This window comes from Hyperolius riggenbachi, chromosome 5 (assembly GCF_040937935.1).
Source record: "Hyperolius riggenbachi isolate aHypRig1 chromosome 5, aHypRig1.pri, whole genome shotgun sequence".
NCBI classification, from domain to species: Eukaryota; Metazoa; Chordata; class Amphibia; order Anura; family Hyperoliidae; genus Hyperolius; species Hyperolius riggenbachi.
The window spans coordinates 446,189,053-446,214,220 of NC_090650.1; the positions used below are offsets into that span (position 1 = coordinate 446,189,053).

The 25,168-nt window shown below is 45.8% G+C and overlaps 2 protein-coding genes across 2 annotated transcripts in view; one reads left to right on the forward strand and one right to left on the reverse strand.

Annotated features, from left to right (window-relative positions):
- Nucleotides 1-1,132: 1,132 nt before the first annotated feature.
- On the reverse strand, nt 1,133-24,877 carry TMEM276 (transmembrane protein 276). The gene is made up of 3 exons (XM_068238179.1): nt 24,792-24,877; nt 20,233-20,415; nt 1,133-1,977 (listed from the first exon to the last, which is right to left on the reverse strand). The coding sequence occupies exons 2-3, from the start codon at nt 20,314-20,316 to the stop codon at nt 1,480-1,482; spliced, it is 582 nt and encodes a 193-aa protein (XP_068094280.1). The 5' UTR covers nt 20,317-20,415; nt 24,792-24,877; the 3' UTR covers nt 1,133-1,479.
- LOC137519270 (flap endonuclease 1-B-like) overlaps nt 24,635-25,168 on the forward strand; it is a 59,266-nt gene continuing 58,732 nt past the window's right edge. The window contains exon 1 of the mRNA XM_068238177.1: nt 24,635-24,739. Within this exon, the coding sequence (XP_068094278.1) occupies nt 24,658-24,739 (82 nt within the window). The 5' untranslated portion in view covers nt 24,635-24,657. The remainder of the gene's footprint in view (nt 24,740-25,168) is intronic.

Here is a 25,168-nt window from a genome sequence, read left to right on the forward strand (position 1 = left end):
GGATGAGGGCGTCCTGCCGCATCACATCCCGTTGTCTGCTTGCTGGGAGACATACAGGATGAGGGCGTCCTGCTGCATCAGATCCCGTTGTCTGCTTGCTGGGAGTCATACAGGATGAGGGCGTCCTGCCACATCAGATCCCATTGTCTGCTTGCTGGCAGTCATACAGGATGAGGGCGTCCTGCCGCATCACATCCCAGTGTCTGCTTGCTGGCAGTCATACAGGATGAGGGCCAAACGCCCACCTGAAGACCTTCATGACAAACACGGTGAGGTTGGAGGTGGCATGCAGATGGCATGTGGCCCCCCTTAGCTGCCAACTGGATTACACGAGTAGATGGCTCCCTACCATTCAGGGAATTGATCTATGTTCATGGAGGGACGACCCCCAAATTGCACCTTGTCTGGGGCAGGTGGAAAATCTGATGACACGACCCGATCTGCTGCGATAGTAATTACAAGGCCAGTATTGGCCACTCTGTGATATGTAGGTGTGTATCTCTGGAGTAATAAGGTCATTTTGTATTCAGCAGTATTCCCTGCTCGTCACATTACTTTCCCGTGTGATTATGCTGTACTGCTGCCTGCGTGTGTACGGGAGATATCACAAGCACTCCATTTCTGTTATATTTTTCTTTATTTCTTGCTTATTGTCAATGTCCCGGTACATGCCTTTTGATACACGTGGATTGGACTTAACATACACACGTCCGATTTATATACTCTGTCAAAATAAAGTCTTGTTTTATTATAATAAAAAAAAAAAGCAGCATGATTGTAGGCAATGAGGGTGCTGTAATGCAGGGGGTGAAATGGGGGCGCTGTACAGGAGGAATATGGGGTGGGGCTAAACAAGGAAGATGCTACAAAGAATGGCCACGCCCATTTTTAAAGGCTCTTCCTCCTTCAGAATATAGCCTCACCTACTGTATTTTTCAGCATAAAGATGCACTTTTTCTCCCCCCATAAATTGGTTGAAAAAAGTCCCTCTGTCTTATATGCCAAATACAGGGAGTCCCCGAATTACTATAATTACCATCACTCCCCGATGCGAACCGCCGGCCCGTTGCAGTATCAGGGACTCCCAGCATTTCCCTCCTTCACCTCCCCTCCCCCCTCCCCCCCCCCCCCCCCCCCATGTGTTACCATCAGAATCAGGAGCTTGGCTCACCTAATCCACGTCTTCCACACACCTCTCCTCTCCTTCACTGCGCCGAGGACAAAAGGGGGACAGAGGGGGGGGCACAATAATTAAGGGGGAAGCCCCATAAGACGCTCCTGGACCATGGATGCACCAGATTTAGTACATATAATTTTTTCCCTGGTTTTTGCCCTCAAATCCTCGGTGTGTCTCATATTCCCGAGCATCTTATATGCTGAAAAATACAGTAAAGTTTTATGCAGAGGTTCCCTGAAATCCCCAAATCTGAAGGGTGTCCCCAGGGTGAGAAGTGTGGGAAAGGCTTCCCTGTGATAACGTCAGCTGACCTCACAGGTCTGACTCCTCAGCGCCATCTGGAGGGCCAGGAAGGACGTGCCGTACACGCAGTCCGATACCAGGTCTGTGGAGAAAGGTAAAATCCTCCCATCATTCAAGAAGGACAGGAGGCCCCCGGTGCCCAGCGCCAGGCTGCCCAGCACGCCGTATGCATTCCCGGTGAATACCGAGATCATCAGCATCCCCAGAGACGCTCCGGCATTGGTTAGATAAATGGCGGCCATCTTTGTTTGCGCAGACAGATGGGCGGAGCAGGATGCCAGGAGGAGGGCGGAGCCCAGAATCACGTTGGCTGTTAAGTGGTCTCCGTTCGTCCAGAAGAAAGCGAAGACGAGGAGAGGCAGGCCGATGATGCTGGTGACCCAGAGGTTGGAGAGGCGGACGGAGGTGAGGCTCTGGTCATACAGAAAGCAGGAAGTGACGGAGCTCATGGAAGCCACAGCGAGAAGCAGGAAGCCCGCGGACGCCCCTCTGTGCACCTGAAACACAAACACACCAGTGACCACCTGCAACATACAGACAGCAGTACCTTAATTCAGACTGCAGGTGGCTGCAGAGAGGTAGTACCTCAGTGGTAGTGGCCCATATGCAATTAATTTTTTCTCCCAGGTGTCATTTTCACACATTATCAATAAAACGCCTTTTGAGGGCCCTTTTCCACTGAGAGCGATTTGCAAATCACTATTATCATTGGAATCATGAAAAGTATTTTCCACTTAAAGAGAACCAGAGATGAAGCACCCTCATGTATTTTACCTTATAAATCAGTGGGAACATGACAGTAAACACCTAATCTGCCCTTTGTTTCATTGTTCTCTGTGTAATCTGACTGTTATCACGTCTGATAAGAATCCCCGACTGAGCACTCAGTCTAGCTTTGCTACGGAAAGATTATAGCTGAGTCTGTCTTCTCTGGTGTCTTTTCAAGCCCAAGCCTGCCCCCTTGTGGCTCTGCTATAATGACTCAGCTATAATTATTCCCAGCAAAGCCAGACTGAATGCTCAGTCCGGGATTCTTATCACAGCTGATAACAGACACTTTTAGCAGTGAGGAGGAAACAGAGAGCATGGTAGGTGTTTTCTCTAATGTTCCCACTGATATATATGGTAAAATACACAAGGGTGCTTCGTCTCTGGTTCTCTTTAAGTGATTCGATTTGCAAATCGCAATCGCTTTCTGGAGTGATTTTAAGAGTGATTATGCAATGCAAATGAAAAATCACAATCGCATGGCAAAATGAATGAGAAATCGCAATGGCTGGCGTTTGCTATTGGAAAAGAGCGCTCAGCCACCAGCAGCCAAGAAAACACTCAGAATCATTTTGACGTCAGGATTGTTGCAGCTGCTTTTTGGCGCCGTCTCATTTGCAGAGTGCTGAAACGTGCTTTTAGAGGAACGGACAGCAAAACTATGCCAGGAGAATAAGAAACATATGCGAGTAGATAAGTACTGGCTCTGCTTACATAACACATGTACTGCACTGTCCACGTTTGGATTTCAGAGAATTTTATATAATATATTCGGAGAACTCTTATCCCTGGCAGGGGCCATCTTGGGGCCCTCCGGCTGAAGCCAATCGTGAGGTAATTTCCTCCCTTACTCCCCTATGCCATCCCCGCCTCCCCCTCCTCCCTGCGGTATCCCCTGTGGACTTGGTGCCCAGTCTGGACTTAAAGGGACACTTAAGCCAGGACAAACAAATGAGTTTTACTCACCTGGGGCTTCTACCAGTCCCCTGCAGCAGTCCTGTGCCCTCGCAGCCACTCACTAATCCTCTGGTCCCCCGCTGCCAGCTAGTTCTGCTTCTACCAGCCCGCTGCAGCAGTCCTGTGCCCTCACAGCCACTCACTAATCCTCTGCTCCCCCGCTGCCAGCTAGTTCTGCTTCTACCAGCCCCCTGCAGCAGTCCTGTGCCCTCGCAGCCACTCACTAATCCTCTGGTCCCCCGCTGCCAGCTAGTTCTGCTTCTACCAGCCCCCTGCAGCAGTCCTGTGCCCTCGCAGCCACTCACTAATCCTCTGGTCCCCCGCTGCCAGCTAGTTCTGCTTCTACCAGCCCCCTGCAGCAGTCCTGTGCCCTCACAGTCACTCACTAATCCTCTGGTCCCCCGCTGCCAGCTAGTTCTGCTTCTACCAGCCCCCTGCAGCAGTCCTGTGCCCTCGCAGCCACTCACTAATCCTCTGGTCCCCCTCTGCCAGCTAGTTTCGTTTTTGCCGACAGGCCCGTCAGGACTGGCTACGCGTAGCTTTTTCCGCATTCCCGACAGTAATTAGCGCTATTGCGGGCCGCAGCGCGTACAAAAATACGCGTTGCCGCATTATGCACGCATAGATATGCGACAACGCGTATTTTTGTACGCGTTGCGGCCCGCAATAGCGCTAATTACAGTCGGGAATGCGGAAAAAGCTACGCGTAGCAATGTCCTGACGGGCCTGTCGGCAAAAACGAAACTAGCTGGCAGAGGGGGACCAGAGGATTAGTGAGTGGCTGCGAGGGCACAGGACTGCTGCAGGGGGCTGGTAGAAGCAGAACTAGCTGGCAGTGGGGGACCAGAGGATTAGTGAGTGGCTGCGAGGGCACAGGACTGCTGCAGGGGACTGGTAGAAGCAGAACTAGCTGGCAGCGGGGGACCAGAGGAGCCATGAGTGGCTGCGAGGGCACAGGACAGCTGCAGGGGGCTGGTAGAAGCCCTAGGTGAGTAAAACTCATTTTTTTTTTCTGGCTTAAGGTTCACTTTAAGGGCAGCATGGTCTTTAGAAATTATTTTAAATTAGTGCCCTTGCATTTCCACTCCTCCACGCAGCATTACTACCAGTGCAGAATTTAGACGGGAACTTTAGTGCTCGGAACCATGTGTAGGCGAGTCTGTGCGCGCTGCCTTAATTCCTCCCCGCTTTGCTCTGTAATGCTGCGGGGAGGAGTGGAAATGCTGAGGGGGATGCGGGGGCATACGAAAAACTATCAATTCCAAGGGCACTCATTTAAATTCATTTCTAAAGACCCTGCTGCCCTAAAGTCCAGACTGCGCACCAAGGGATTGTCATTCACCTAAAATAAAACATGTCAGATTGATTATGAACTTTTGCATCTCCTGTTAGGCATCCATTCAAGTCAATCAACATATGGAAATAGAGACTTGAATTACGATTTAATGCCTATCAGTTACTCTTTAAACAGATGACGAAAGATGATCTCCCAGGAGAAAACAATAAAAGTGAATTGAATGACAGCCTCTGTCTCTCCTGTTACACACATCAGATCTCACATGGATTGGATACAGAAGAAAGCTAGCGTACACACGCATGTGATCAGCTCTCACATGGATTGGATACACAAGAAAGCTAGCGTACACACGCATGTGATCAGATCTCACATGGATTGGATACAGAAGAAAGCTAGCATACATACGTATGTGATCAGATCTCACATGGATTGGATACAGATGAAAGCTAGCGTACACACGTATGTGATCAGATCTCACATGCATTCGATACAGAAGAAAGCTAGCATACACACGCTTGTGATCAGATCTCACATGGATTGGATACAGAAGAAAGCTAGCATACACACGCATGTGATCAGATCTCACATGGATTGGATACAGATGAAAGCTAGCGTACACACGTATGTGATCAGATCTCACATGGATTGGATACAGAAGAAAGCTAGCGTACACACGCATGTGATCAGCTCTCACATGGATTGGATACACAAGAAAGCTAGCGTACACACGCATGTGATCAGATCTCACATGGATTGGATACAGAAGAAAGCTAGCATACATACGTATGTGATCAGATCTCACATGGATTGGATACAGATGAAAGCTAGCGTACACACGTATGTGATCAGATCTCACATGGATTGGATACAGAAGAAAGCTAGCGTACACACGTATGTGATCAGATCTCACATGGATTGGGTACAGAAGAAAGCTAGCATACACACGTATGTGATCAGATCTCACATGGATTGGATACAGAAGAAAGCTAGCGTACACACGTATGTGATCAGATCTCGCATGGATTAGATACAGAAGAAAGCTAGCGTACACACGTATGTGATCAGATCTCACATGGATTGGATACAGAAGAAAGCTAGCGTACACACGCATGTGATCAGATCTCACATGGATTGGATACAGATGAAAGCTAGCGTACACACGTATGTGATCAGATCTCACATGGATTGGATACAGAAGAAAGCTAGCGTACACACGTATGTGATCAGATCTCACATGGATTGGATACAGAAGAAAGCTAGCGTACACACGTATGTGATCAGATCTCACATGGATTGGATACAGAAGAAAGCTAGCGTACACACGTATGTGATCAGATCTCGCATGGATTAGATACAGAAGAAAGCTAGCGCACACACGTATGTGATCAGATCTCGCATGGATTAGATACAGAAGAAAGCTAGCATACACACGCATGTGATCAGATCTCGCATGGATTGGATACAGAAGAAAGCTAGCATACACACGCATGTGATCAGATCTCGCATGGATTGGATACAGAAGAAAGCTAGCATACACACGCATGTGATCAGATCTCGCATGGATTGGATACAGAAGAAAGCTAGCATACACACGCATGTGATCAGATCTCGCATGGATTGGATACAGAAGAAAGCTAGCATACACACGCATGTGATCAGATCTCGCATGGATTGGATACAGAAGAAAGCTAGCATACACACGCATGTGATCAGATCTCACATGGATTGGATACAGATGAAAGCTAGCGTACACACGTATGTGATCAGATCTCACATGGATTGGATACAGAAGAAAGCTAGCATACACACGCATGTGATCAGATCTCGCATGGATTGGATACAGAAGAAAGCTAGCGTACACACGCATGTGATCAGATCTCACATGGATTGGATACAGATGAAAGCTAGCGTACACACGTATGTGATCAGATCTCACATGGATTGGATACAGAAGAAAGCTAGCGTACACACGTATGTGATCAGATCTCACATGGATTGGATACAGAAGAAAGCTAGCGTACACACGTATGTGATCAGATCTCACATGGATTGGGTACAGAAGAAAGCTAGCATACACACGTATGTGATCAGATCTCACATGGATTGGATACAGAAGAAAGCTAGCGTACACACGTATGTGATCAGATCTCGCATGGATTAGATACAGAAGAAAGCTAGCGTACACACGTATGTGATCAGATCTCACATGGATTGGATACAGAAGAAAGCTAGCGTACACACGCATGTGATCAGATCTCACATGGATTGGATACAGATGAAAGCTAGCGTACACACGTATGTGATCAGATCTCACATGGATTGGATACAGAAGAAAGCTAGCGTACACACGTATGTGATCAGATCTCACATGGATTGGATACAGAAGAAAGCTAGCGTACACACGTATGTGATCAGATCTCACATGGATTGGATACAGAAGAAAGCTAGCGTACACACGTATGTGATCAGATCTCGCATGGATTAGATACAGAAGAAAGCTAGCGCACACACGTATGTGATCAGATCTCGCATGGATTAGATACAGAAGAAAGCTAGCATACACACGCATGTGATCAGATCTCGCATGGATTGGATACAGAAGAAAGCTAGCATACACACGCATGTGATCAGATCTCGCATGGATTGGATACAGAAGAAAGCTAGCATACACACGCATGTGATCAGATCTCGCATGGATTGGATACAGAAGAAAGCTAGCATACACACGCATGTGATCAGATCTCGCATGGATTGGATACAGAAGAAAGCTAGCATACACACGCATGTGATCAGATCTCGCATGGATTGGATACAGAAGAAAGCTAGCATACACACGCATGTGATCAGATCTCACATGGATTGGATACAGATGAAAGCTAGCGTACACACGTATGTGATCAGATCTCACATGGATTGGATACAGAAGAAAGCTAGCATACACACGCATGTGATCAGATCTCGCATGGATTGGATACAGAAGAAAGCTAGCGTACACACATATGTGATCAGATCTCACATGGATTGGATACAGAAGAAAGCTAGCATACACACGCATGTGATCAGATCTCGCATGGATTGGATACAGATGAAAGCTAGCGTACACACGTATGTGATCAGATCTCACATGGATTGGATACAGAAGAAAGCTAGCGTACACACGTATGTGATCAGATCTCACATGGATTAGATACAGAAGAAAGCTAGCGTACACACGTATGTGATCAGATCTCAAATAGATTGGATACAGAAGAAAGCTAGCATACACACGCATGTGATCAGATCTCACATGGATTGGATACAGATGAAAGCTAGCGTACACACGTATGTGATCAGATCTCACATGGATTAGATACAGAAGAAAGCTAGCGTACACACGTATGTGATCAGATCTCACATGGATTGGATACAGAAGAAAGCTAGCGTACACACGCATGTGATCAGATCTCACATGGATTGGATACAGAAGAAAGCTAGCATACACACGCATGTGATCAGATCTCGCATGGATTGGATACAGAAGAAAGCTAGCGTACACACATATGTGATCAGATCTCACATGGATTGGATACAGAAGAAAGCTAGCATACACACGCATGTGATCAGATCTCGCATGGATTGGATACAGATGAAAGCTAGCGTACACACGTATGTGATCAGATCTCACATGGATTGGATACAGAAGAAAGCTAGCGTACACACGTATGTGATCAGATCTCACATGGATTAGATACAGAAGAAAGCTAGCGTACACACGTATGTGATCAGATCTCAAATAGATTGGATACAGAAGAAAGCTAGCATACACACGCATGTGATCAGATCTCACATGGATTGGATACAGATGAAAGCTAGCGTACACACGTATGTGATCAGATCTCACATGGATTAGATACAGAAGAAAGCTAGCGTACACACGTATGTGATCAGATCTCACATGGATTGGATACAAAAGAAAGCTAGCGTACACACGCATGTGATCAGATCTCACATGGATTGGATACAGATGAAAGCTAGCGTACACACGTATGTGATCAGATCTCACATGGATTAGATACAGAAGAAAGCTAGCGTACACACGTATGTGATCAGATCTCACATGGATTGGATACAGAAGAAAGCTAGCGTACACACGTATGTGATCAGATCTCGCATGGATTAGATACAGAAGAAAGCTAGCGCACACACGTATGTGATCAGATCTCGCATGGATTAGATACAGAAGAAAGCTAGCATACACACGCATGTGATCAGATCTCGCATGGATTGGATACAGAAGAAAGCTAGCATACACACGCATGTGATCAGATCTCGCATGGATTGGATACAGAAGAAAGCTAGCATACACACGCATGTGATCAGATCTCGCATGGATTGGATACAGAAGAAAGCTAGCATACACACGCATGTGATCAGATCTCGCATGGATTGGATACAGAAGAAAGCTAGCATACACACGCATGTGATCAGATCTCGCATGGATTGGATACAGAAGAAAGCTAGCATACACACGCATGTGATCAGATCTCACATGGATTGGATACAGATGAAAGCTAGCGTACACACGTATGTGATCAGATCTCACATGGATTGGATACAGAAGAAAGCTAGCATACACACGCATGTGATCAGATCTCGCATGGATTGGATACAGAAGAAAGCTAGCGTACACACATATGTGATCAGATCTCACATGGATTGGATACAGAAGAAAGCTAGCATACACACGCATGTGATCAGATCTCGCATGGATTGGATACAGATGAAAGCTAGCGTACACACGTATGTGATCAGATCTCACATGGATTGGATACAGAAGAAAGCTAGCATACACACGCATGTGATCAGATCTCACATGGATTGGATACACAAGAAAGCTAGCGTACACACGCATGTGATCAGATCTCAAATGATTGGATACAGAAGAAAGCTAGCGTACACACGCATGTGATCAGATCTCACATGGATTGGATACAGAAAAAAGCTAGCGTACACACGCATGTGATCAGATCTCGCATGGATTGGATACAGAAGAAAGCTAGCGTACACACGCATGTGATCAGCTCTCACATGGATTGGATACAGAAGAAAGCTAGCATACACACGCATGTGATCAGATCTCACATGGATTGGATACAGAAGAAAGCTAGCATACACACGCATGTGATCAGATCTCACATGGATTGGATACAGAAGAAAGCTAGCATACACACGCATGTGATCAGATCTCACATGGATTGGATACACAAGAAAGCTAGCGTACACACGCATGTGATCAGATCTCAAATGATTGGATACAGAAGAAAGCTAGCGTACACACGCATTTGTGATCAGATCTCACATGGATTGGATACAGAAGAAAGCTAGCGTACACACGCATTTGTGATCAGATCTCACATGGATTGGATACAGAAGAAAGCTAGCGTACACACGCATTTGTGATCAGATCTCAAATAGATTGGATACAGAAGAAAGCTAGCGTACACACGTATGTGATCAGATCTCGCATGGATTAGATACAGAAGAAAGCTAGCATACACACGCATGTGATCAGATCTCGCATGGATTGGATACAGAAGAAAGCTAGCATACACACGCATGTGATCAGATCTCGCATGGATTGGATACAGAAGAAAGCTAGCATACACACGCATGTGATCAGATCTCGCATGGATTGGATACAGAAGAAAGCTAGCATACACACGCATGTGATCAGATCTCGCATGGATTGGATACAGAAGAAAGCTAGCATACACACGCATGTGATCAGATCTCGCATGGATTGGATACAGAAGAAAGCTAGCATACACACGCATGTGATCAGATCTCACATGGATTGGATACAGATGAAAGCTAGCGTACACACGTATGTGATCAGATCTCACATGGATTGGATACAGAAGAAAGCTAGCATACACACGCATGTGATCAGATCTCGCATGGATTGGATACAGAAGAAAGCTAGCGTACACACATATGTGATCAGATCTCACATGGATTGGATACAGAAGAAAGCTAGCATACACACGCATGTGATCAGATCTCGCATGGATTGGATACAGATGAAAGCTAGCGTACACACGTATGTGATCAGATCTCACATGGATTGGATACAGAAGAAAGCTAGCATACACACGCATGTGATCAGATCTCACATGGATTGGATACACAAGAAAGCTAGCGTACACACGCATGTGATCAGATCTCAAATGATTGGATACAGAAGAAAGCTAGCGTACACACGCATGTGATCAGATCTCACATGGATTGGATACAGAAAAAAGCTAGCGTACACACGCATGTGATCAGATCTCGCATGGATTGGATACAGAAGAAAGCTAGCGTACACACGCATGTGATCAGCTCTCACATGGATTGGATACAGAAGAAAGCTAGCATACACACGCATGTGATCAGATCTCACATGGATTGGATACAGAAGAAAGCTAGCATACACACGCATGTGATCAGATCTCACATGGATTGGATACACAAGAAAGCTAGCGTACACACGCATGTGATCAGATCTCAAATGATTGGATACAGAAGAAAGCTAGCGTACACACGCATTTGTGATCAGATCTCACATGGATTGGATACAGAAGAAAGCTAGCGTACACACGCATGTGATCAGATCTCGCATGGATTGGATACAGAAGAAAGCTAGCATACACACGCATGTGATCAGATCTCACATGGATTGGATACAGAAGAAAGCTAGCATACACACGCATGTGATCAGATCTCGCATGGACTGGATACAGAAGAAAGCTAGCGTACACACGTATGTGATCAGATCTCGCATGGATTAGATACAGAAGAAAGCTAGCATACACACGCATGTGATCAGATCTCGCATGGATTGGATACAGAAGAAAGCTAGCATACACACGCATGTGATCAGATCTCGCATGGATTGGATACAGAAGAAAGCTAGCATACACACGCATGTGATCAGATCTCGCATGGATTGGATACAGAAGAAAGCTAGCATACACACGCATGTGATCAGATCTCGCATGGATTGGATACAGAAGAAAGCTAGCATACACACGCATGTGATCAGATCTCGCATGGATTGGATACAGAAGAAAGCTAGCATACACACGCATGTGATCAGATCTCACATGGATTGGATACAGAAGAAAGCTAGCATACACACGCATGTGATCAGATCTCACATGGATTGGATACAGAAGAAAGCTAGCATACACACGCATGTGATCAGATCTCGCATGGATTGGATACAGAAGAAAGCTAGCGTACACACATATGTGATCAGATCTCACATGGATTGGATACAGAAGAAAGCTAGCATACACACGCATGTGATCAGATCTCGCATGGATTGGATACAGATGAAAGCTAGCGTACACACGTATGTGATCAGATCTCACATGGATTGGATACAGAAGAAAGCTAGCATACACACGCATGTGATCAGATCTCACATGGATTGGATACACAAGAAAGCTAGCGTACACACGCATGTGATCAGATCTCAAATGATTGGATACAGAAGAAAGCTAGCGTACACACGCATGTGATCAGATCTCACATGGATTGGATACAGAAGAAAGCTAGCGTACACACGCATGTGATCAGATCTCGCATGGATTGGATACAGAAGAAAGCTAGCGTACACACGCATGTGATCAGCTCTCACATGGATTGGATACAGAAGAAAGCTAGCATACACACGCATGTGATCAGATCTCACATGGATTGGATACAGAAGAAAGCTAGCATACACACGCATGTGATCAGATCTCACATGGATTGGATACAGAAGAAAGCTAGCATACACACGCATGTGATCAGATCTCACATGGATTGGATACACAAGAAAGCTAGCGTACACACGCATGTGATCAGATCTCAAATGATTGGATACAGAAGAAAGCTAGCGTACACACGCATTTGTGATCAGATCTCACATGGATTGGATACAGAAGAAAGCTAGCGTACACACGCATGTGATCAGATCTCGCATGGATTGGATACAGAAGAAAGCTAGCATACACACGCATGTGATCAGATCTCACATGGATTGGATACAGAAGAAAGCTAGCGTACACACGCATGTGATCAGATCTCGCATGGACTGGATACAGAAGAAAGCTAGCGTACACACGCATGTGATCAGATCTCACATGGATTGGATACAGAAGAAAGCTAGCATACACACGTATGTGATCAGATCTCACATGGATTGGATACAGAAGAAAGCTAGTGTACACACGTATGTGATCAGATCTCACATGGATTGGATACAGAAGAAAGCTAGCGTACACACGCATGTGATCAGATCTCACATGGATTGGATACAGAAGAAAGCTAGCGTACACACGTATGTGATCAGATCTCACATGGATTAGATACAGAAGAAAGCTAGCGTACACACGCATGTGATCAGCTCCCACATGGATTAAATACAGATGAAAGCTAGCGTACACACGCATGTGATCAGATCTCACATGGATTGGATACAGAAGAAAGCTAGCATACACACGTATGTGATCAGATCTCACATGGATTGGATACAGAAGAAAGCTAGCGTACACACGTATGTGATCAGATCTCACATGGATTGGATACAGAAGAAAGCTAGCGTACACACGCATGTGATCAGATCTCACATGGATTGGATACAGAAGAAAGCTAGCGTACACACGTATGTGATCAGATCTCACATGGATTAGATACAGAAGAAAGCTAGTGTACACACGTATGTGATCAGATCTCACATGGATTAGATACAGAAGAAAGCTAGCGTACACACGCATGTGATCAGCTCTCACATAGATTGGATACAGATGAAAGCTAGCGTACACACGCATGTGATCAGATCTCACATGGATTGGATACAGAAGAAAGCTAGCGTACACACGTATGTGATCAGATCTCACATGGATTGGATACAGAAGAAAGCTAGCGTACACACGCATGTGATCAGATCTCACATGGATTGGATACAGAAGAAAGCTAGCGTACACACGTATGTGCTCAGATCTCACATGGATTAGATACAGAAGAAAGCTAGTGTACACACGTATGTGATCAGATCTCACATGGATTAGATACAGAAGAAAGCTAGCGTACACACGCATGTGATCAGCTCTCACATGGATTGGATACAGATGAAAGCTAGCGTACACACGCATGTGATCAGATCTCACATGGATTGGATACAGAAGAAAGCTAGCATACACACATATGTGATCAGATCTCACATGGATTGGATACAGAAGAAAGCTAGCGTACACACGTATGTGATCAGATCTCACATGGATTGGATACAGAAGAAAGCTAGCGTACACACGCATGTGATCAGATCTCACATGGATTGGATACAGAAGAAAGCTAGCGTACACACGTATGTGATCAGATCTCACATGGATTAGATACAGAAGAAAGCTAGTGTACACACGTATGTGATCAGATCTCACATGGATTAGATACAGAAGAAAGCTAGCGTACACACGCATGTGATCAGCTCTCACATAGATTGGATACAGATGAAAGCTAGCGTACACACGCATGTGATCAGATCTCACATGGATTGGATACAGAAGAAAGCTAGCGTACACACGTATGTGATCAGATCTCACATGGATTGGATACAGAAGAAAGCTAGCGTACACACGCATGTGATCAGATCTCACATGGATTGGATACAGAAGAAAGCTAGCGTACACACGTATGTGATCAGATCTCACATGGATTAGATACAGAAGAAAGCTAGTGTACACACGTATGTGATCAGATCTCACATGGATTAGATACAGAAGAAAGCTAGCGTACACACGCATGTGATCAGCTCTCACATGGATTGGATACAGATGAAAGCTAGCGTACACACGCATGTGATCAGATCTCACATGGATTGGGTACAGAAGAAAGCTAGCATACACACGTATGTGATCAGATCTCACATGGATTGGATACAGAAGAAAGCTAGCGTACACACGTATGTGATCAGATCTCACATGGATTGGATACAGAAGAAAGCTAGCGTACACACGTATGTGATCAGATCTCACATGGATTAGATACAGAAGAAAGCTAGCGTACACACGCATGTGATCAGATCTCTCATGGATTGGATACAGAAGAAAGCTAGTGTACACACGTATGTGATCAGATCTCACATGGATTGGATACAGAAGAAAGCTAGCGTACACACGTATGTGATCAGATCTCACATGGATTGGATACAGATGAAAGCTAGCGTACACACGTATGTGATCAGATCTCACATGGATTGGATACAGAAGAAAGCTAGCATACACACGTATGTGATCAGATCTCACATGGATTGGATACAGAAGAAAGCTAGCGTACACACGCATGTGATCAGATCTCACATGGATTGGATACAGAAGAAAGCTAGCGTACACACGCATGTGATCAGATCTCACATGGATTGGATACAGAAGAAAGCTAGCGTACACACGTATGTGATCAGATCTCACATGGATTGGATACAGAAGAAAGCTAGCACACACACGTATGTGATCAGATCTCACATGGATTGGATACAGAAGAAAGCTAGCATACACACGTATGTGATCAGATCTCACATGGATTGGATACAGAAGAAAGCTAGCGTACACACGTATGTGATCAGATCTCACATGGATTGGATACAGATGAAAGCTAGCGTACACACGTATGTGATCAGATCTCACATGGATTGGATACAGAAGAAAGCTAGCATACACACGTATGTGATCAAATCTCACATGGATTGGATACAGAAGAAAGCTAGCATACACACGTATGTGATCAGATCTCCGATCATTTTTCCAAATGAATAAGGATGAAAAATGAATTGAAAGGACATACACAATAGTCAGTATTTGACCAATAAATTCTGGCATGTCTGAACTGCTTCTAATCGAGAAAGATCGATTCTGAGCTGGGATCGGTTGCTGGACATCAGTAGGGTGTGTATTTTTTATTTTTTTCTGATACGATAATTATCGGAATCAACAGTAGGATGTGAACTGAAAATTGCATGGTGTGTACCCTCGTTTACCTGCACAATCTCTTCATAGCATTTAAACCACTTGAGGACCACGGCTTACACCCTCCTAAAGAGCAGGCTATTTTTTTTACAATTTAGGCCACTGCAGGTTTAAAAGCTTGCTGCAGAGCCATACAACACAGCACACAAGTATATCCCCACCCCCTTTTCTGCCCACCAACAGAGCTTTCTGTTGGTGGGCACTGATCGCTCCAATGTTTATTTTTTATGTATTTGTGTACTTTTTATTAATAAAAATTTGTCTTTTTTTATTCAATCCCTCCCCCCGCCAGCCAATGAGATTGATTGGCTGTGATAGGCATCAGCCTATGAGAGTCGATTGCTCTTGAGCCTCCCCAGGGGACAGCCGTCATTCAAGCAGAGATGTGCGCACGATCTTCTGCAAAACCCCGCCCCAGGACTTGACGCCTTTCTGCGTTACGCGGTCCTGCGGCTGCCACCCTCCCGACGCCGATCGGCACTAGGCGGTCGGGAGGGGGTTAATGAAGCCCTCATACTACACATAGGCGGTAAAACTGGACATCCAAAGACATAGCAACAAAAGCTGTTTAGGTGATACCTAACACAACATAACTTTTGCTGCTATGTTTTCGGATTCTCTCCATGACTAATACCGAACCACACGCAACTGGCTTCACCATGGCAGATGCCAAACCTGGACACGTGTTCTGTACGCTTTAAAACCCAATACACACCTTCAATTATGATTGGCCAATCACTGACCAATTTTACCATCTCCATGTAGTGTGACCGCTCACCTATACAATCCGATCATAGTATCTGCTGACCCTCATACTACCAGGACGTGGTAAAACTGGTCAGTGATGGCCCATCATAACTGAAAGAGGGTAACAGGCATTAAAGAGGAGCTGAACTCTTGCACAGGACAGAAGGAAAACAGAGAGAGAAATGTTAGAGAGTTTAGCCTAATTTCCCCTCATCTGTGCTAATCACCACTGTAATTTGATCTCTCAGCTGCATCAGCTCAGGAATCTCCCCTGACACTGCATAGCAGCTAATTTGTAGTAGACACACTAATAAGCAGGGATGCTCAAATCTGCTCCGGGAGCCATCCGGGGGGGTCAATATTACCTCCTTCCGTGTTGAAGGAGGAAGTGTTTGTAGTCATGTGACTGGCGTATGCGGCGTTTGGAGCGCATTGTGAGAGGCGACGTGTATGAACGGAAGGAGACGTCATACAGGTAAGATTGACATCCCCCCAGCTTTACTGGGAGATATCCGGATAGAACTATCCGCATGTCTCCAGGACCGGATTTGAGCAGCCCTGCTAATAAGAAGACACACTGCAGATTTATTCCAGGATTTGTATTAACTGTAACAAAGACATTTTTTTTCTTTAAAGAAAACCTGAACTGAAAATTAAAAGTCAAAATAAACATACACAAGTCATACTTACCTCCTGTGTAGTCTACTCCTCAGTGTCTTTCTCCTCTCCTGTGTCCTGTTTGTCCACTGTGATCAAGGGAATTCTCCATCCTCCATTTTGAAAATGGCCATTACCCCATAACAGCTTGCTGGTCAGCACACAGTTACACTGTTACACTGTTACATCGTCCACATGAGCCATAGGGAAACATGGACATTACCGGGCACATCAGTTCTCCTCTCAGCTATAACTGACAGCAACTGATATATAACTGGCAGAAACTGGTATATTGCAGATCTGACAAAATATTGTCAGAACTGGAAGGGATTACTATAAGAAGAAAATGGTGAGCTTCTGAGAGGAACTGATGGCAAGGTAACTATGTAATGTTCATTTGAAGTTACCTCATGTGTTTATTTTAAATAATTTTACTCAGTACAGGTTATTATTCTGTTGTGTATCTTTAAGAGCAGAGAGGAAGTTCTGAGTTCAGGTCCGCTTTGAAGCCACACACACACAGCCAATCTGCTTGCAATGAATAAAGTAATTGATCGCTCTGACTTCCCAAAACGTAATCAATGAATCAGAACAGCAGCACCAGACAGTGATTGTGATTCTCCCGCTGATCCATTCTCATAACATTTCTTAGTGCTCAGCACCAGCAACACACCTCAGCAGGATTCTACTGCTCCATTTACCAGTGATGTAGATTTGCATAACCTTGCATCAACTCTAATGTATAGCATCACCCTGACCATCCCCCGCTGAGAGCGGATCTACCGCAGGAAAGCTGCTGTCCCTTTGGCTGGAAGGTATATATTATAAATATACAGTATATAATAATATACAGGGGTTGGACAGAATAATGGAAACACCTAACATTTTGGCATCATAATCTTTGAACATGTTTTAAGAAATCAAAACTTGACATATGTTAATTTTTTTTTGTTTATTATTTTTGTTATTTGATATGTGTAACTAAAATAATTGGGGTTTTTTTTTTACAGATATTTAAACAAAAGTTGGTTATAATTTATAAAAATGGCAGATCTCTCAGACTTTCAAAGAGGCCAAATTGTTGGTGCTCGTATGGCAGGCGCTACTGTAACAGAGACTGCCCGAATGTTTGGCATTTCAAGAGGTCCTGTCTCAAAAGTAATGACTGCCTTTGCAAGAGAAGGAAAAACGTCCTCAGCAAAGCACAGTTGTGGCTGAAAGTCGAAGTTGTCTGAGAGAGACCGTCAGACTCTAAATCCAATTAGAAAAGCTCGCAAGACCACGGCTCCTAAAATCACTGCAGAGCTGAATGAACACCTACAGAACCCAGTTTCCACAAAAACTGTCCGTCGGGAGCTGCACAAATCTGGATTCCACCGAAGAACTGCAATTAGAAAACCTCTGCTCTCAAAGACAAATGTTTCAAAGCATTTAGAGTGGTGTAGAAACCACCAGAACTGGTCCCTCGAGCAGTGGAAAAATGTGATTTTTGGTCTCATTGGGAGACCTCTGCCCCCACTTGACCACCTGTATACCACAAGACTGCGAGCCAGGGCACTGAGGATTTGCAAGTGACCTCTCTCACCCAGGCCACTGGTTTTTCTCCCCACTTGCACTGGGTCGGAGACTTCGGGCCATCCCCACCAAGACCACCAGACACAAGAACTCTTTCTTCCCGATGGCCGTTAGCCTCCTGAACTCCCTGAACATTCCACCACCCTCTATCAGCGCCCTCCCACCTGCATAGGCGCGGCAGACTTCGGCTGTGTATATCTAATTGTTGATTGTATATTCGTGTATGCTTATATTTGAGTACTGTCATTCTAACGTTTTTCCTGCCTTTCTTTCTATGTACCGCTCGGTTGTGCCAAACCCAATTCCGGGCCTGACCCAGTCATGCTTGGCGAAATAAGATTGATTCTGATTCTGAAAGTTGATTCTGATTTTCTTTGATGAATCATTGTTTACCTTATTTCCGACCTCCGGCCGAGTGTAGGTTTGGAGACAGCCGAAAGAAGCATTTCATCCAGACTGCCTTCTCCCAACCGTAAAACATGGTGGGGATTCTGTGATGATCTGGGGTGCTATTTCTTGGAAATCCGCCGGGCCAATGATTTCCCGTCATGGAACAATTAACAGCTGAGACTGTTTAGGAATTTTGGATGAACAAGTTCATCCTATGATTCAAGAACTGTTTCCGGAAGGGAATGCCATCTTTCAAGAGGATAATGCCCCAATCCATTCAGCTAGAATTGTTAAAGAACGGCACGAGGAACATTCTGATGAAGTTGTGCATCTCATCCGGCCACCACAATCCCCAGACCTCAACATTATTGAGCATTTATGGTCGTTATTAGAGATTCAAGTAAGAAGACGATTTCCGCCGCCATCGTCTCTAAAATAACTGGAGGGTGTTTTAACTGAAGAATGGGCTAAAATTCCTTTGGAAACAATTCACAATTTGTATGAATCAATACCTCGGAGGATTGAGCTTGTAATTGCCACAAAAGGTTGACCTACACCATATTGAAATCTATCTTGTTGATTTTTAAAGAGAATCTGTATTGTTAAAATCGCACAAAAGTAAACATACCAGTGCGTTAGGGGACATCTCCTATTACCCTCTGTCACAATTTCGCCGCTCCCCGCCTCATTAAAAGTGGTTAAAAACAGTTTTAAAAAGTGTGTTTATAAACAAACAAAATGGCCACCAAAACAGGAAGTAGGTTGATGTACAGCATGTCCACACATAGAAAATACATCCATACACAAGCAGGCTGTATACATCCTTCCTTTTGAATCTCAAGAGATCATTTGTGTGTTTCTTCCCCCTGCAGCTATCTTCCACTGAAGTGTCAGGCTGTTTCTTCCTGCAGAGTGCAGACAGCTCTGCCTGTATGTAATTCCTCAGTATGTGAAAGCCCAGCCAGCTCAGAGGAGGATTTATCCAGCTTGTAAAAGATAAGAGAGAAGCTGCTCTAATCTAAATAACACACAGGCAGTGTGCATAGAGGGGCCTGGAAGTCCCCCTTCATAGCAGAACCACAACACTGAAGAACTTGGCAGCCTTCCAGACACAGGCTGACAAGTCTGACAAGAGAAAGATACATTGATTTATTACAGAGACTGTGTTAGTAGAACGTGCTGCAGTAAGCCATAACACATTAGAATAGATTTTGGAACTTGTAGGATGATAAAAAAACAGGATGCAATTTTTGTTACGGAGTCTCTTTAAGGTGTTTCCGTTATTTTGTCCAACCCCTATAATAATATACACACACACCTGTCTGCAGCCTTACCTCCAGCATCCGGAGAGCAGAGAAGAGGCACACCGTGCTGAGGGTGACGTGCGATGCATACTCCACCACCTCCAGGGACCCCATCTACAGGCAGGAGGGAGCCCGCCCTATACACGTCTACAGGCAGGGGGGAGCCCACCCTATACACATCTACAGGCAGGGGGGAGCCCACCCTATACACGTCTACAGAGAAACAAAACAAAGGGGTAATATGAGAACCTCATAACCCATAAACACACCCCAAACATCCCCTACATCTTCACCGCAAACCAACCACCACTCTCCGGAGTCATCTGAGCCCAACACCCGCCATCAGTGGACCCCTCTTTTATAATTTCCCCCCCAGTAGTCAGTGGATCCCTCTATTGTAATCCCCCCAGTAGTCAGTGGATCCCTCTATTATACTCCCCCCAGTAGTCAGTGGATCCCTCTATTATACTTCCCCCAGTAGTCAGTGGATCCCTCTATTATAATTCTTCCCCTTCAGTAGTCAGTGGATCCCTCTATTATAACTCCCCCAGTAGTCAGTGGATCCCTCTATTATACTCCCCCAGTAGTCAGTGGATCCCTCTACTATAATCCCCCCAGTAGTCAGTGGATCCCTCTATTATATTCCCCCCAGTAGTCAGTGGATCCCTCTATTATAATCCTTCCTCTTCAGTAGTCAGTGGATCTGTGAGAAAACGCGGAGGAGCCGCCGCGTGTGCTGAAGGCGGGGCGGCTGATTCCGCGTCCAACGCGGCGGTTTGCACGCGTCTGGTAGTGTGGCAGAATGCGGAAAAGCCGCCGCATGTTCTAACAGCAAAGCGGCTGTTTCCGCGTCCAAGGTGGCGGTTTGTATGCAGCAGCGTGCCTGGGTCTGTTAGTCCACACTACGCGCGCGCGGGCCAGAAGTCAGGACCTTTATACCAGCAGGGGAAGTGTCAGCTGATCAGGACGATCAGCTGATTCCTGCTGGACTCATGATTGGCTGAGTGGCTCGGGCGGGGCAGCAGAGTCCAGCTGCTATATATTCTGCTGCTTGTCAGTTGCTGGTTGTCTGCCATTGCTAACACTTGCGTGAAGGTACTCAGACCATAGTCAGATCCTTACAGTGTGTTTGAACCAGGTGGACCTGGGAATTCACACTGAGCCAGATTACCTTGTACTGTTATTATTTGTTAGACCAGTTCCAGGGTGTTGGGATCAAGGCCCTCACACCCCAGACTAGGAATATTGTGTATCTTCTGTGTATTCTCTAGCATAGTTCCAGGGTGTTAAGATCAAGGCCCTCACACCCAAGACTAGGGAACTGAATTGTCTTTGTGTTTTATTCCAGACTAGTTCCAGGGTGTTGATGATCACGGACCTCACACCCAAGACTAGGGAATTGTATTATCATTTATGTTATGCTCCAGACTAGTTCCAGGGTGTTGTGAATACGGACCTCACACCCCAGACTAGGTTGTGTTATTACTGTATTACGTTAGCCCAGTTCAGGGCAAAACCTTTCATATTAGCAGCAGGGCTTCCTGCAACCCAGCCTCGGTCCCTCGCCCAGGGGTCCACAGGCTACAGGAATATTACCCACAGTCAGGGGTGAATTCCTCAGGAGTCTCAGGCCACCAGCTCCTCTTGTGGTCTCCACTCAGAGTTGTTACTGTTGCACCAAACACTCTCACTATTCTGGTGTCCAGAGGTTAGCAATACATCTGTATTATCACTGATTCTGCAGATCTTCGATAATCAGGCGTATATCTGCATTCTTGGTGATTCTGCAGATCATCGATAATCAGGCGTATATCTGCATTCTTGGTGGTACTGCAGATCGCCAAGAATCAGATTCTCTCTCTGGTTGCTGACACCGATTGTTACAGAATGGCAGACCGAACCCAAATGGACGCACTGTATAGCCATGTTGAAGTCCTGACCACCGCGGTAAACCAACTTTCCGTGGCATTTTTAGAACCAACAGACCCAGATATGTCAGATATTTGGGGCTATTCAGGAACTTCAATCAGTGCAATCTCCTCTTAGCACAGACATACGTATGCCTGTACCTGAAAAGTTTTCTGGCGACAGATCTGAGCCCAACACCCGCCATAAGTGGACCCCTCTTTTATAATTCCCCCCAGTAGTCAGTGGATCCCTCTATTATAATCCCCCCAGTAGTCAGTGGATCCCTCTATTATACTCCCCCCCCAGTAGTCAGTGGATCCCTCTATTATACTCCCCCCAGTAGTCAGTGGATCCCTCCATTATAATTCTTCCCCTCAGTAGTCAGTGGCTCCCTCTATTATAATCCCCCCCAGTACTCAGTGGATCCCTCTATTATACTCCACCCAGTAGTCAGTGGATCCCTCTATTATAATTCTCCCTCTCAGTAGTCAGTGGATCCCTCTATTGTAATCTCCCCAGTAGTCAGTGGATCCCTCTATTATACTCCCCCAGTAGTCAGTGGATCCCTCTATTATAATTATCCCCCAGTAGTCAGTGGATCCCTCTATTGTAATCTCCCCAGTAGTCAGTGGATCCCTCTATTATACTCCCCCAGTAGTCAGTGGATCCCTCTATTATACTCCCCCAGTAGTCAGTGGATCCCTCTATTATACTCCCCCAGTAGTCAGTGGATCCCTCTATTATACTCCCTCGGTAGTCAGTGGATCCCTCTATTATAATTCTCCCCCTCAGTAGTCAGTGGATCCCTCTATTATACTCCCCAAGTAGTCAGTGGATCCCTCTATTATACTCCCCCAGTAGTCAGTGGATCCCTATTATACTCCCCCAGTAGTCAGTGGATCCCTCTATTATACTCCCCTCAGTAGTCAGTGGATCCCTCTATTATACTCCCCTCAGTAGTCAGTGGATCCCTCTATTATACTCCCCTCAGTAGTCAGTGGATCCCTCTATTATACACCCCCAGTAGTCAGTGGATCCCTCTATTATACTCCCCCAGTAGTCAGTGGATCCCTCTATTATACTCCCCAAGTAGTCAGTGGATCCCTCTATTATACTCCCCCAGTAGTCAGTGGATCCCTCTATTATACTCCCCCAGTAGTCAGTGGATCCCTCTATTATAAGTCTTCCCCTCAGTAGTCAGTGGATCCCTCTATTATACTCCCCCAGTAGTCAGTGGATCCCTCTATTATACTCCTCAGGAGTCAGTGGATCCCTCTATTATAATTCTTCCCCTCAGTAGTCAGTGGATCTCTCTATTGTAATCTCCCCAGTAGTCAGTGGATCCCTCTATTATAATTATTCCCCTCAGTAGTCAGTGGATCCCTCTATTGTAATCTCCCCAGTAGTCAGTGGTTCCCTCCTATTATACTCCCCCAGTAGTTAGTGGATCCCTCTATTATACTCCCCCAGTAGTCAGTGGATCCCTCTATTATAATTCTCCCCCTCAGTAGTCAGTGGATCCCTCTATTGTAATCTCCCCAGTAGTCAGTGGATCCCTCTATTATAATTATTCCCCTCAGTAGTCAGTGGATCCCTCTATTGTAATCTCCCCAGTAGTCAGTGGTTCCCTCTATTATACTCCCCCAGTAGTCAGTGGATCCCTCTATTATAATTCTTCCCCTCAGTAGTCAGTGGATCCCTCTATTATACTCCCCCAGTAGTCATTGGATCCCTCTATTATACTCCCCCAGTAGTCAGTGGATCCCTCTATTATAATTTTCCCCCTCAGTAGTCAGTGGATCCCTCTATTGTAATCTCCCCAGTAGTCAGTGGATCCCTCTATTATAATTATTCCCCTCAGTAGTCAGTGGATCCCTCTATTGTAATCTCCCCAGTAGTCAGTGGTTCCCTCTATTATACTCCCCCAGTACTCAGTGGATCCCTCTATTATAATTCTTCCCCTCAGTAGTCAGTGGATCCCTCTATTATACTCCCCCAGTAGTCAGTGAATCCCTCTATTATACTCCCCCAGTAGTCAGTGGATCCCTCTATTATAATTCTCCCCCTCAGTAGTCAGTGGATCCCTCTATTGTAATCTCCCCAGTAGTCAGTGGATCCCTCTATTATAATTATTCCCCTCAGTAGTCAGTGGATCCCTCTATTGTAATCTCCCCAGTAGTCAGTGGTTCCCTCTATCATACTCCCCCAGTAGTCAGTGGATCCCTCTATTATAATTCTTCCCCTCAGTAGTCAGTGGATCCCTCTATTATACTCCCCCCCTAGTCAGTGGATCCCTCTATTATACTCCCCCAGTAGTCAGTGGATCCCTCTATTATAATTCTCCCCCTCAGTAGTCAGTGGATCCCTCTATTGTAATCTCCCCAGTAAATAGTAATCCCCTCTATTAAAATTTCTCAAACACCCCCCCCAGCAGTCAGTGATCCCCTCTGGTCTCGGAGTTCCCCGGGCCGGTTTGAATTCCCCGCCGCAGCCCGGTCTCCCCGGAAGATCCGGCCGCTCGCCCTCCTCCTCCCTCCAGCCTCCGCCATGGGTATCCCCGGCCTCGCCGAGCTCCTCCAGGACGTCACACCGGGAGCCATCAGCGCCCCGCCCCCCGAGCACTACCGAGGTCAGTGACGTCACGGGGGGCTCCGCAGTGCGCGAGGGGAGGGGGCGGGTACCTGGGGCGGCCTGTGTGGAGAGGATCTGTCATCACATAAGAGCTGCGCGGCGATCAGCCTGGGCTGCGTGACGTCACGCGCGTGCGCAGTACTCGCTCCGCTCCTGCTGGTGTCTGGGCATGCGCATTGAGGTGATATGAGGACTAGAGATGGGAAGTTCGGATCTTTTCAATGATCCGGATGATTCGAATCGGATCATTGAAGAGATCCGGATCTTTGATCCGAATCTCGGATCATTTTACTACCGGAAGCATTCGGGGGTGAAATGAACAGCAGGACAGGTCTGTGGACAGGAGAAGGGGAGGGAGTGGACACACACAGAGAAGGGGAGAAGATGGACAGAGGGCAGGGAGTGGACAGAGAAGGGAGGAGGGATG